General features: G+C 47.5%; 1 protein-coding gene across 1 annotated transcript in view; it reads right to left on the bottom strand.

The window, feature by feature from the left end:
* Positions 1-14,657, bottom strand: part of LOC118984622 (XK-related protein 6-like) — a 70,765-nt gene extending 56,108 nt beyond the window's left edge. The window contains exon 1 of the mRNA XM_037042758.1: positions 14,541-14,657. Within this exon, the coding sequence (XP_036898653.1) occupies positions 14,541-14,657 (117 nt within the window). The remainder of the gene's footprint in view (positions 1-14,540) is intronic.
* Between the last annotated feature and the right edge of the window lie 269 nt (positions 14,658-14,926).

Raw genomic sequence — 14,926 nt, 5'->3', positions numbered from 1 at the left:
GTGGGGCTGATGCCCACCAGCGCCCCTACCAGGCCTCGGAGGCAGCTGGACAACTCTCCCTTTTGTCTAGAAAATCTGCCTGTGGCAGGATTAACTCTACTAACCATCCACGTGGTTTGGGATTCACGGCAGTATTCCAGGTAGGGCCAGTGGTAGCCTGAACAGAGAGAAGGGTCAAGTAGAAGAGGCATTTCCAAGACAGAGCCAGCAAGGCTTGGGAACAGACCCAATATAAGGTGAAGAGGACAAGGCTTTGGAAAGAGATGAAGGGTGTGCAGGCAGTAGCCAGATGGAGCAGAACCCCATTAGCAGAGGGATTGATAGAAATAGTGTGAGAGCAAATGGTAGTGTAGCATGTCCAGACCTGAATCTAAAAATTAATAGAATTACAAGCCTAGGGCTTGAGAATGAGCCTCCCAAACTTAGTATCAACTGTACTCTCCAAGTCCTAAGATTTCTTTAAAGATGCCCAGTGACACTGCCCAGCTTCCCAGTGGCTGACAATTTCTTCCTTACAACCAAGTTCAATTCTTCACACTCAAGCTGGAGTCATTCTTGGATGACTGCTTCTTTCTCCAGTGTAAGTGCCACCATTTTGAGGTTAATAATAGGCTTTATTATTATATAAAGGTGTCACATCTGAAATCCAAATGATGGCTGATAGGAAAATGGGCAAATCCATGAACTGTGCTTTTATTCCAAAGGCTGTTTAGAAAAAAGCTCGTGGCTTGGATTAAGGCTGTTCAGAATTCCAAAGGCTCACTGCTAAGCCCATATAAAGAAAGGCTCATGCCATGCAAACCAACATTGGTGCACTTAGGGCCGCAGTCTGCCCAGAAGCCTCGGTTGCTGCCTTCCGTCAAGGCTGTCACAATCGGAAGGATGTGAAAGGCAGAAATGCAATCGGTCTGTCCCAGTGAAGTCTGCTCTAGCTAACACAGTTCTTGGTGATGTCTTTGCAATCAGTTCTCTTTCAAAGGCAAGTGGCAGGTGGCAAAATTAATATATGACAGCAAACTAAAGATAAATAAAAGATACCGTGAGAACGTTACTTTCCCTTTGCTTTCTCTGGGTTGAACATCGTTTCCAAGAAAGCAAATTAAATGTTTACTTTCACAAGGAAAAAGCCAGTCTGGGGAGAGTTCCCACGTGTCCTGGCTTCTCTGTGTGAGATGCCACAGTAGAACGCATCCAGAAGTGCCAGGCGCACCCACTTTCCGGGCTGAGGTCCCACATCTGTAAGACAGAGAGCACGCTATGTTCCTTACCAGCAACCACCCCTGCCACACGTGCGCCTCTCCGTGACTCCAGGAAGGGGCCCTACACGTGGTTTAACCCATCTCCAAGGCTGAGAAGGAATTTCAGTGGCGCTGTTATGACAAAAAGAAAAATAGGAAAATTTTCTGTTCATTGTCAAGTTAGCGTTGATGAAAAGGCCTTGGCTCAGGACAGACCTGTCTGGAGTCAGTTTTATGAGCTCACGGGAAGTGACTTGGGTTCAAGGCTAGGAAAGAATCAGCGACTGCTCTGTGGTTGGAATTAGAGCCCCTGGCATTTCTCAAAGCCCCCACATGCTGTGATCTTCCCTTGCAGGGATTCAGTGGCTGGAGGAGGACAGAGCTTGTCTGAGTAACTGGGAAATACGCAGAGGGAGCAGGCCCTTGGCAGCTCTGGGTCCAAGGACAGACTGGGAAAGAAGCACCCAGGCTGGGCTGGCCTCACTGAGACCCCACTTCTGCTCCTTTCTAGTCACATGGCCTTGGACCGACCTTTTGAATGCTCTAGGCCCGTCCTTTCATCTGTAAAATGGGAGCGCACACCAACTAACTTAAAGGTTTATCAGACTCAAATGAAAGAATGCATAGGAATGTCTTGCGATTTGTAAGACATTTGCAATTTGTAAGTAATGTACCAATGTAAGCTCTCAAGTGGATTTTGAGAGAAAAATAATGTAATAAAATAAAACTAAGAGAAATTAAAAGGTAGAGTTAATACTGACAAAAAATTAAGGAATCAAATATGTTTAAATGTAGAATTGACATATAAAAAGGGAAGAAAGCACAAAAAGCATAAAATAAGAAATGGCGATGGGAAAACAGTTGCTGATAGAAAAACATTAAAGGAATCACGTGAGATGTATCTGTTCCACACAGCCAAATCTGCAAGCTGAATTAAGTGAATTATAAGAAAGTAAAAATGACCAAAACCAACGTCTGGAAAGATGTAAAAAGTAAAGAGAACAATTGTCATAGAACAAAAGCTGTCATAGAGAGGAACCCGTGAAAAAAAGCTAGGCCCATTTGGTGTTACAGAAAATCCTATCTAACCCTTGAGAAACAGACAACTGCAATGCTATTTCAACTATTCTGGAATTTGGGGGGCGGGGAGCTTACAATTCCCTTTATAAAACTAGCATAACATTGACATCAAAACCCAGAAAGTTAAAGCACAAATAAAGCTATAGACTAATCTTGCTTAGAAATACTATTGCAAACCCTTAAATAAAATATTATCGAACAGAATCCAGCAGCATAGTAAAAGAACAACACATCTTAGACAAATGAGTCATGTATTCAACAAGCACAGAGATGTAGTAAGAAATGTATTACCATAACTTTCCATACTAATGGATCAAAAGAGAAAAATCATGTGATCATCTCCATAGATACTGAAAGGCATCAACATCCATTTCAATCAAAGTAAAACTCTAATTTTCATCTTAAAGTATAATAAAATTCGTGCACGCACACACACACACACACACACACACACACCCCTACCTCAACTCAAAAGGCTGCATTATGTTTATTTGGTCAGCACTAGAGGTATCAAAGAATGTCTGTTAGCAATACAAAACATTTTTAGCATTGGTCTGAAGGCACAAGGGTGACTCAAGAGGGAAAAGAGGACACTACTCTGGACACAAAGGACTTACGAGACACTAGCAATAGAGATTCAATCCTGACCATCACTAAACACCACTCAGCAAGCTAAGGGCTTCTGTGAATTCAGCACCATTTACCTGTGTTTGGTCCAAGAAACAGACGAGAGGATGACATCTACAGCTTTGTAAAGGGCTGAGCCCTATGGAGGTGATAGCACAGAGAGAGCTGGGTGATGCCTGTTGGGAGCACTATCCAAGCACATGAGCTCACCTGGAGAATCCAGCGGCTGAACAGAAGGATTAAGGAAAATGAGTAGTGAGAGAGACCACTAGGGCTGACACACATTGTACCTGGGTTCATACTTTCCTTATGATTCCTTTGGTTGGACTGTCTGTGAGAAAACAAGCAAAGTGGAAGGTCGCTCATTATGCAATGACGTCCCATTGGACAGGGAGGTAGTGGGAACTCAGCTAGGCCCAGACCACAAACCATATGAGACATGAGATCACTGATATCTGCATTAGATATCGTTCTTAAAAGCAGTCCCATATTGGTAATTGAAAGAAACCATGGGAAGAGATAGAGGAGGCTAAAACAGTACCTCTCAAGATAGCAGGGTGGCTGGAAAAATAGGCTCAAATCTTGGCTCCACCACCTCATGAATATGTAACATTTAGTATGTTTTTTAGCCAGTCTAAAGTCCTGTCTTATCTATAAAATCAGGCCAATATCAGTAATTGACCTCAAAGAACTGGTTATAAAAATTAATGAGATAAGGCATGTAAAGCATTTAGCATGGTATATGCTCATGAAGTATTATTTATTAACAAGACTGTGGTGATGCAGGGGGCAAAATCCACTGTAAGTGTCCCATCTGGGTCACAGACCACTAGAAACAAGTGGTTTCTTATGAATGGGACGTGATCTGGCAAGGGGTATATATGAAACGATCTAGCCAAAATAGTCTCTTGCTCCTGGGATCTTGACTGACATCTGTTTGCTACATGTCACAGAGTCTGACGAAATGTCAGCATTCAGTGCTAACCCATCTCTATTAGGATGATCAGGTGGTCTGCAGGGCAGACGACACAGCTCTGGGAGCCGGGTGATGGCATGGCTGCACCGTGTCATCTACAGGACCTTATTCCTCTCCTAGAGAGCAGTGACATCCTTTGTAAAGCGAGATTGGGACCACGATTTGCCCCACTTTATGGAGGAGGTTGTCAAAGCGACAGATCCACTATGTTAAAATAAACAAACAAAAGTTTTGTAACAGTCCTGTGTCTGAATGGGGAGTGGTTACATAGGCAGAGTGATTTTCAATGCAGTGTTAGCAAAGAACCATCCATTCAGGGACCACTGAGTGTGGGGCTGCTGCTGGCCGCGGTCCTGAAAGACTGTGCTGACCCCGAGAGTAGGTGCCCCCTTCACAAGGCAGTGTTACTCTCCCACCTACAAGTGCAGCGGCTGCTGACCATGGTTCTGGAAAACTTTCTGTGGTCCATGGTCTCAACACACTGCAGTGCAGAGTTGTTCTCTGTGTTCAAAGCTTTGCTCTAGTTGAAATCACCTTCCCCCTTCCCCTTTAAATTCGAGTTAGTTCTTTCTTGATCCTCTGGCTAACTGACTAGCCTGGGGACCATTATGACTCAGAAGATTCAAAGAAGTAGGTTCTTTTTCAAGATCAACTTGGATGTTAACATCTGAACAAGATGGGTCTCTTTCCTGGATCCTCAGGATTGCCACAGGTATTAATTTGCAGCCAAACAACAGCTCAGATCAGTATAAAAGCAGATTCTGGGAGACTTCCCACACAAACAATGACCCTGGTTCAGGCAAGGCTTTCTATGGACTTAAGAGAAACGGTGGTGGTTAACATCTGGACTCCGATGAGACCAGAAGCATGGTTTCTAGTCTAAATTTAATTAAAGGCAAGTTGCAGGGTCATTACTGTTTCCACTAACACATCTTCAATAGCTATCTTTTATTCACTCTCTTTCCTCTTCCTACATAAGAGAGCATTTTTCTTTCTTACTCCTGAGCACGCATCCAAGTTGGAATCAGTTCAAACACTTTTCTTGTCTGGTTTTGCTTCCATACATATGAAATGGGTAAAGCCTAGTGAAAAAAATGAAAGTGGGAAACCAGAACTAGATGATTCTATTCTGCACCTAGATCCCGGCGACATTTCTCCACTATAAACAGGTGGTTAACAACAGATGCCAGAGGATAGCCGTGTAAAGGGCACAGCAGGAAGCACAAAATGGCAGGAGCCCTGCCCACCGGCCTTCGCCCCCGCAATACCAAGATCTGCACTCTTCGGAGAATGAAGGTCTATAAATAGCACAGTGATGACATCATCCTCCTCCAGCCTATTGTTGCTCAGCTGTCAATTATTTTTTAAAGAGCTTACAGAAAAATTAATAGATGGTGGTAAATTCTACAGCACCATCTAACCATAAACACACACACACACTCCACAGACTAACAGATTGTAGTGGCCACTTATTAGAATAAAGGTTCATATTTCCAAAAAACCACCACTCTGACTTTAGGCTGAACCTCTCGTGTCTGACTCATCCGTACGGCCCTCTCCATGCCCAGAGGGGCAGGTGTGCTTCCCTTGATAATTCGATGGCACGATCTATAAACCAGGTCTCAATTTCTTTGCAGAGTGAGCAACATGAGGCTCAACCTTAAATGAATAGTAGCCTCTTAACCTTTAAAACAGATCCGATGTGTTAGAAGGAACTTCGGTCTCTCTCGTTCCTATCATAAAGTGAGGCCCAGACTGGACATCGGGAGAAAGGACATGGGAGTGGAGCCTCTACTTCCACATGACCTTGAGCAGATTCCCTGAACTACTCCATCCTGCAAACCAAGCAGGGGATGTGTGTCAAGCCAGTCCATTCTGCATCTGGAGAGAAAGTCTCCAAGAGACCAAGTGCTGCTGTGACTGTTTTGCGGAAGACGAGAGGAGGGGGTGGCCTGTGGGGCACATCCAAGGCTCCTGGGAAGCCACCACCAAATGTACCTCTGGGATCTCCAGCCCTGCTTCTCTAAGTTCCCGAGTGATGCTGGCCTGGAGTGGCAAACCACCTCAGAAGGTCAGAGAATGTCACCTTTCCCCAGTGACCTTGGATCCTTAATGCTTCTTTTAAAAGTTGGTGTCTGATCCTCACTACCAAAGAGCAAGGAGGAAGAAAAGAGGGTAGGTGGGAAATAGAGAAAAGAATGTCTTTTAAATTGTAGATATGTGTGTATCTACATTTATATAAATAGCAACCACAATGGGACACGGGGGTGGGGCACACGCTATTTTAAGGACAAGCTGCAGTAGTAAAGTAATCTCCCGAGTGATGCTCCTTCCTGGCCGCATGCCCGAGTCCGGGCAAGGCGCAGTGCTTTTCATTCCAGTCACAGTGAACGCCTCTTACCAATCCATCCATCTTAATCAGCACCTACCACTCGCAGCAGCAGCCTTGCAGTCAGGAAGCAGAGGAGCAGACAGCAGGAGGGACGGGGTGTGAGGGCCGTGGCGAGAGGTGACGTCATAAAAGGAAGGAAGGAAGGAAGGAAGGAAGGAAGGAAGGAAGGAAGGAAGGAAGGAAGGAAGGAAGGAAAGGGGTGGGAAAGAGCTGGCACAGGGAGCAGGCACAGGCCCAGCTACATGGCCCTCCTGTCTCCACCTCTCTCATTCTGAATGGACGCCCCCTTCGTTGGTATGGCTCTCAGCCAGGTGGAGGGCTGAACGGTGAGCTGGCCCTGGGCCTGTGTCCTCCGGGTAAACACACTGAATGCTCAGCGGCTCCAGCGGCAGGTGCCCCTGAAACCAAGCTCCTGACACAGGGTGGACAGAAGGCAGTGTGACATGGGAAGAAGACTGAATGGCTGTCTCCTGTGTCTTCCCTCTGCTCTGCTCCCTGCCTCAGCCTAACTTCACCCTAGGCCCCAAGTCTATTTGTCATGGAGCCCCCCACCTGACACCTGGCCCATTCACATACCCCAGCTCCACCTCTGCTGTCCTTTGAAATGTACCCATTGGAGTTTCAATTGTCCAAAAGCCAGGTTCTTCTGAAGGGGGCCTGGGGCTCCCCACCCTGCTCAGCCACAGCTACACCGCCCTGCACCTGCAGCTCCAGGCCACCCCACGCCAGTCAGGGTCGGGCCTGGAATACATGCTGAGCTTAGCAAATGCCTGTGTCCACCCAGCCTCAGTCTGCCCCTACGACGCGGCCTAGATCCTGCTTGGTATTTCACTCACCTGCTGTAGCCAGAACCCATTAGAAACTTCCCTCCCTGCCCCCTGAGCCCTGACCCCCAATCCCTAGCTGGGAGCTAACGTCCCCCTTGGGTCAGTTCCCCAGGCCTGGTGTCCAGGTTTGCTCCTGAGGGACACTTGCTTCCCAGGCAGGACTTGGCCGGAGGACTTGGGCTGGGACCAGCAGGTCTGTGGACATCTCCAAGTTCAGGACTAGTGGGAGACCAGCAGCAAGGGCAGTGGGGGTGGGGAATCTGGGAGGTGGATGTCCTCAGCCTGGTCACAAGGTCACAGCTGCTCTGCTAATCAAATCTTGAAGCTAGACTCAACTATTAGAGTTAGAAGGGATGTAAGTGTCCTTTCTGCATTACCCCCACACTCGGGGGCCTCAGTGGCTTAGGAGACTAACAGTTACAAAGTCCCTATTCTCTACTCATTCGTGTGTTACTCCAGAACCACTGTAGGAGAGAAAAATCCTCCCCATTTTACAGATGAGGAAACTTGTCTGAACTAAAAAACGAATACCAGGTAGAGCCAGAATGCAAATAAAAATATAATCCCAAAGCTCATGGTGCCCACATTTCCCTCCCACCCCCAACCCTGCCCGAGCCCCGGAAGAGGACAGAGGAAGCATGGGGGTGGGGAAGGGCAGGTGGGTGGGGACGAGCAGAAGGCAGACTTCCTGTGTCGCCAGTACATGTCTGCCAAGGCCCTTTTAACAGATAAGCTCTACCCCTGATATTTCTCATAGAAAGGACCAAGATACACCTTTGTAACTCACTGTGATCTCCTATACGTCCATTAGGAGGCCAAGTGGGGTGCAGAACAGGGGCACGGTAAGCTTTGCATTAGCTGGGTGCCCGAGGCTCTGGAAGACTTTTCTCTCCTTTGTCAGTGATTTCTGTCTTCTGACAATACTTTCCGACTGCACCCAGCTAATTTAAGGAAAGGCTTTGAATGGCTTTTCAATAGTCTTTTGCTTTTTTTTTTTTTTACATTTTTCACATACAGCAGAAGTTAAGTATAAAGGAACAGAGCACCTCTCTACACTGCTGAGAGCAAGAAATAAAAATTTCCCAATCACAGGTATCCTTTGCAATTTTCCTCTTTGAAGAAAAATAAAACACTACACCCACCCATTCTCTTAGCTTTTTGTCTTCTGTAGACAAATATGGCGTAAAGGGAAATATTCATATGCTTTTGTGTAAGGCCTGCTTCAGTCCACAAGAAAGAGACTACACTTGCCCTGGCTGGTATAGCTCAGTGGATTGAGCACGGGCCTGTGAACCACACAATCACGGTTTGATTCCCAGTCAGGGCACATGCCTGGGTTGCAGGCCAGTTCCCAATTCCTGGCAGGGGATGCATGAGAGGAAACCATACATTGATATTTCTCTCTCTCTCTCCTTCCCTTCCCCTCTAAAGATAAATAAATAAAATCTTTTTAAAAAGAGAGACTGCACTTATAGGAAAAGGAAAGTACTGAGCAAAGTCTTTCCCCACCAACTACACAGGCGCAGGTGCTTGTGCAAGCCACACCCACACCCACACACCACAACCTGATCATTTGCACTTTCTCTCCAGGGAGGACGCCCAATGTCTCCAGGGCTCCTCTCTAAAACCCCCTCATCGGTACTGACTTTCTTAAAATCTATATACATTGGATTATAAATGACCCCACTCAGCAATGACTTCAGGAGCATCTGGTGTGTGTCAGGCACCACGCTCAGTCTACAGTAATGCCTGGTATCTCATCCTCCCTGTGTGCTGGATGCTGTTGTAAGAGCGTTACAAGTTCTAGCTCACTCAACCCCCGTAACAGCCCCGTGAGGTCAGTACTATTATTAGGTCCATTATGCAGACCAAGGAAATGGAACACAAATGAACCCAAGGCCAGGCAGTCAGTAAGTGGAAAAACCAGGATGTAAGCCCAGAGAGTGGGATTCTGGATCCACACTCTTTGCCACCCCGGAATATCACAGACCCTGCCCTCTCTTTCTAGCCGGCGAGATGGCTGTATGAAAAAACAACTAAGGCACTATGGGTAGAATTTCTTCTGACAGATGAGGATTATGGAGAGGAGGCCACACCAGGTGGAGGGGCTGGCAATGGCCCACAGACGAGAACATGAGTGAGTGTAAGGGTCAGGTAAAGACCATCGTGCGGTGAGACAGTTGACTATGGGTCAACCTGACTGGGCCCTGGGGCACCCAGACATTGGGTCAAACATTGCGTGTGTCTGTAAGGGTGTTTCTGAATGAGATTAGCATTTGCCTCAGTAGACTGAGCAAAGCAAAGCAGATGGCCCTCCCCATTGTGGGTGGGCCTCATCCAATCAGATGAAGGTCTGAAGAGAGCAAAAAGGCTCACTCACCTCTGAATAAGAGAGCATTCTTCCTGCCTGACGTGAAGTGAAAATAAAAGGCAGGTTGCGTGCAGATAATGAAGAGTGATAGCATGAAGGAGAAGAAAGCAGACAAAGCTGTCTCTTGCCCCTCCCAAGGAGTTCCATGGTAACAAATGGGCCAGCCTTGAACTCTTATAAGAGAATATCAGGCAGGCATGATCAGGGTAGGGGGTTGACGGCTGGGAAGGGACCTCGTGATGACCGTAAAAGGCATCTGGGATGCCAATCACAGGACACATACTAAGAGGTGAAGGGGAATTTAGAGAGGGCCCGATCCCACCCTGGGCTTTGCAGAAGACTGAGGCCAGGGAGGGGAGGGGACAGGCCTGGGGTGATACCTATGTGCATAGCAGAGGGGCAGTCACCAGCTCTGCCAAGACACTGTCCAGAGCTCACTCCCAAGATCATATGCCCTCCCACTGACCCAGCTGGCCCTGCCCCAGAGGTGCCCAGGAAAGCTTCCCCGTAATAAGGCAACAAAGGGGAAGAATGGCCACACACACACACACACACACACACACACACACACACCCCTTGGTTGTCATTTTGAACCTAATTGTTTTAACACCCGCTGTCAAAACTCTTCTCTGGCACCAGTGACCTGCAAGATCTGGAATAATGAGGAAGTGTTTAAAAATAGTCCAGATTCCTAGAATTCACCTCTACCTCTCACCCTCCCTTCTCTATCTTCCAGACAGGCCTGGTGAGAACTCCACTTCAAATTTAGAGGTGCGATGACAAAAACTGTGACTCTCATTTACTAGGAGTGGTAGAGAAAAGCAGTAGGCAAGAGTGGGCACTGATGAAGCAGGGCCCCTGGGCTGTGTCTCCAGCAGAACAGGCTGCAAAACTTGGTGTGCCCTCAGCCCCGAGCCCCCGCTCTCCAGGCTGGGTGCTCGTGCTCTCCACCACCCCAAGTGGGCTCCAGGTCCCTCTGCAGACAAGCACCTCTATGATCTGAACACCCCTTGGTGGCGGTCCCACCAGCTCCCTGCAGCCCCACCAGACCCTGCTCCTTCTGCCTCAGAGCAGCACGGTGGGGAGAGACAAGCTGTCTGTAGTCGGACAAACTGAAGGTCAAATCCTGGCACAGGATTTGCCGTGTGACTTGACAGTCAGATGCCTGAATCTCTCGCAGTCTCAGTTTCTGTATGTACAAGCTCCTATGACTGTTCTAAGGATAAATGTAAAGTGTGAAGTACTTTCCACTCCACACCTGGAAGGTAACAAAAACTCTTAAATATTTATTCCTTTTCTTCCCTTTCCTGTGCCCAGCCATCTTACTTTTTCCAACCCATCAAACGTGCTTCGGTAACAGTAAGTTAGGGAAATCCAGTCCTTCAGTCAGAAGGACAGAAGGAGCTCAATCATGCTGCTATTCATGGTGTTGAGACACTGGAGGCAAGTCCAATGTCCAACCTTAAGAAAACGGCTAAGTTTTGGTTCATCTCTTCTATGAAGCTGGTGCAAGCATTTAAATTCTATGTTATGGACATGAGAACATGCTCATAATGTGATGTTAAGAGACAAAAATCAGCATGCAACTTGTATTTATAATATGATTTAATTAATGTGAGTGAAAACACTAAAATAAAAGTAGGTGCAGTGTTGACAGATTGTTTCTGGGTAGAGGACTGATCAGTGAGAGTTTTCTCTTCATTTATGCTTTATAATTTCCAGAACAAAATATTTAAAGAAATAGCCAATGGTCACCAGATGTCTAGTTTTAAAAGAGTTGGGCTGACATTACAGGGGGACCAAAAATGTCTTTTTCTAGACACCAAAGTAAATTAAAATTTCTGGGGGAAAAATCATTTTCCATATTGGAAAAAATGGAGGTGATGAGGCTTGTTCTACCTCTGGTTTGGTTTGTGTCAGTGGGAGAAGAGGAAGCGTCAAAGGGACGGGCTCTCCCCCTGCAGGCGGGGCGAACACTGGCGTGTGCAGAGCGAGCCCCGCCGCCCACCCAGGACGGCGTGAGACTCAGCCACGGGCTCTAGTGCGGGTCATGCGCAGAATCGGGGAGGCTTCTTGAAGGACCCCAAGATCCAGGCCAGTGAGGAGAACTCACACACTGCTTACAAACTAGCAATTTAGAGGATTAAGAGAAGTATGAGAGGAAGGTGTCTGACTGCACTGTCTCCATATGACTGCCCAGACCATGGGTTTGACTAACAGAGATTTCCATCTCTGAGGACAACCAAAAACCTCTGTCCTAGGAGGAGTCGAGGAACCCCTAACCCAACACACTGAAGTTATAGATGGGGAAAAAAAAGACCCAAGCAGGTGAAGTGACTTTTCCTTGAGTCATTGAGCCAACTAAAGGCATGTTTTGGTTACAAAAAAACCCTCCTGACTCCTAGTCCCGTCTGCTTTCCACTAATTTGGGATGGTGGACTTGGAAGTTTGTTTGAAACCATAGGAGAAGACAGCAGAATGGAGACCACGTGCAGCCTTACAAACCTGGCGCCCTCTAGTGAAGACATATGTCACTGCAGCTAAACAGTTCACAAGGCTGAAAAGGTGTGCAAATAAGAAACCAGTAACAATGCATCAGGATATATTGTTTACTTCCTCGCTGAGCACATGACTGCATTTCTCTATGTACATATTACATGTTTTGGAGCATCATTATTTTTTCCCAGAGCCTCTCTCTGATACTGCATCACCTCAATCCTTTGCCTTTCTGCTTAGGAAGAAGGCGCATGCCTCCCAGGACTTCAAACAAACCATGTGTCTGAAATCTGGATGTAGGGGCAGGAAAGAGCAAAACAATCGCTGTATTTCTATAATAATTTAGCACAAATGGTAAACAGAGCTAATATTTCTTCAGCATAGACTAAGTGTTAGAAGCCATATATATATTTTTTCCTCTTACTCAAAAACAACACCGTGAAGCAAGAGCTCCATTTCTGATGGGGAAACTTTTTAGTTCAGAGAATTAAAAAGTAACCTGCTTGGAGTCGCCCAGTTAGAAAGTGGCCTCTTTTTTAACACGCTGCCCCTAGGCTCCCTCAGATAGAAGCAGAAAGTAGACAGCTAGGAAGTGGAAGACCTTGATTCTCAGACATTCAGACTTTTATCTCATGGACAAAGACACACGTTTATTCCAATCGAGCAGCAACTTGTCTAATGTGTAAAGGAAGATTTTCCTCTGTCTCCCAGAGCCGGCTCCCAGATGCCAACTCTGGGCCAGTCGGGCTGCTCTGACTCCCTTGGGTTGCCCCTGCCTCCAGCATCTGCAGGGAAGAGGGGCTGCGGTTACTCCGGCATCCTGGAAGTTCGCCAAAGCTAAGAAGGAAGAGCAAAGAGAGCTGTGTATTTAAGAGCAGCTGGGACTGGGTAAGGAAGGAGCTTCCTGGCTCCGCAGGCCTCAGAACCCCACCGGCCCACAGGCACCACAGCGGCCAGCCCGGGGCAAGCAGTACATGGGGGCTCCAGACCTGGTCCCACCTATGGCTGGGCTCACCTCAGGGCCCCCACACCCCTTGGCACTCCAGGCTTCCCCCAGTCCCTACTTGCTTCCTCCAGCACTTCCGATTCAACAGACCTCCGTTTTCTAATCAGGCCTATGGGAGTATAAGAACAACTCTGTCTTTCTTCTCCAGTAGGTGCCCCAAGAGAATCAATCCATGACTATAGACAGTGGAGGTTCCTGCCAAGAAATCACAAACCACCTCAAAACACTTCCGCCTCCGTGCACTTCATGCAGGTCATCCCCTTTCTGGGAATGTCATCTTCCCCTGTCCCAGGAGGGCCAGCCCAATCCTGCACAAAGACTCTCCCCTCTGAATTCCAAAGCTGTCTACAGCTCTCTTTCTCTGTATCGTAATCACTTGTGTTCATATACAATCTTCCCTCCTAGACTGTGAGCTTTCCAGGGGGAGGAATCATCCCACAGACACACAGCTGCTCCATAATCCTTGAAAAGCCCAAGTGCTCAGCAGTGTTTGTAATTCTCTTCCTCACTAGGGGAAGGAGGTGGCAGAAAGGAACCACAGAGAATATCAATTGACCTGCATATAGCAGGTGGGAAGGCATAAGGTGTTGTAAATGTCCAGGTCCCTAAGGCTGTCCCACCTTCCACCCAACACAGGAAGCCCTTGGGAACATGCCCAACAAGGGACACACAGGTGACAACTAATTACTCTCACCAGCCACTGACCCCGGGACACTCCAGGCCATAGTGGTGGCAGGAACTCAGTGACCTCGAGCACTGTCTTCTCCCATGCAGCCCTCCACCATCACCACCACCACGTGAGCTGGATCCATGCTAAGCACAGTGCTGGGCACTTAGAATACCTGGAGAAGGGGGTCAAAGGGGAATGGAGCACAGCCTCCATCCCCAGGTGCCAGGGTGCCCACTCCAGCTGGGATGGAAACTCATTCATGGAAATCATCTGGGTAGAGTTACAGAGCAAGGCACCTTTTTGGATGGAATCCAGTGTTCAGTCAGGGATTTTCACAGGAGACCCTCATGGGGTCTCCAAAGCCCAAATAAGGGAGGTGACTGCCCTAGTGAAGGGCAGACCCCAACTCTGTAGCTGCAAAAGTTGAATGTTTACCCTCTGTGCTGCCTCAGCTCACAAAGTTCTCAGCACAGAGGGCCAAAAAGGGAGGCTTGTCTGGGGCTGGGCAGCTTAATTCGGGAAGGAACCCCCAGTGCAAGTCGGCCTGCAAGTAATTAATGTATTTTTGACTACATATTGGCCCCATGCAGACAATGAGAAAGCAGAAATGAAGCTGCACGCCATCTGCCTACTTGCGCTCACATTCTGACAGAGGGACAAGTGCGTCATTATCATATCATCACCATCATCACCACCATCATCACCATCATCACCACTATCATCACCATCATCACCACCACCACCAACACCATCATCATTACCTTCATTACCAACACTGCAGCCACCACCACCATCATCACCACCACCACCACCACCATCATCACCATCATCACCACCACCAACACCATCATCATTACCTTCATCACCAACACTGCAGCCGCCACCACCACCATCACCAACACCAGCACCACCATCAGCAGCAATGGCATCACCATCACCATCACCACCACCATCATCACTGTCAAGCCTGTCATCCTACCCCTATCCTCACCAACACCATCGCCATCATCGTCACCATCACCCTATCTTCACCATCACTGGTGGCAGCTTTGTCATCAGAGTTACCATATGACACACTGTAATATCTAATCTGTGTGAGCACCATGGAGAACATTCATTACCTTTAATATTCAAACAATCCTTCTGAAGTAGGAATTATTATGCCCATTTTACAAACAAGCAACATGGAGCTCAGAGAAGCCATGCAGCCTACCCAGAGTCAATACACTGTAAGGACCAGGGT

The sequence above is a fragment of the Sturnira hondurensis genome, unplaced genomic scaffold, assembly GCF_014824575.4.
Source record: "Sturnira hondurensis isolate 20B ecotype Veracruz unplaced genomic scaffold, ASM1482457v3 Scaffold0003693, whole genome shotgun sequence".
In the NCBI taxonomy this organism is placed as follows: Eukaryota; Metazoa; Chordata; class Mammalia; order Chiroptera; family Phyllostomidae; genus Sturnira; species Sturnira hondurensis.
This window is presented reverse-complemented; position numbering and strand designations above follow the sequence as displayed.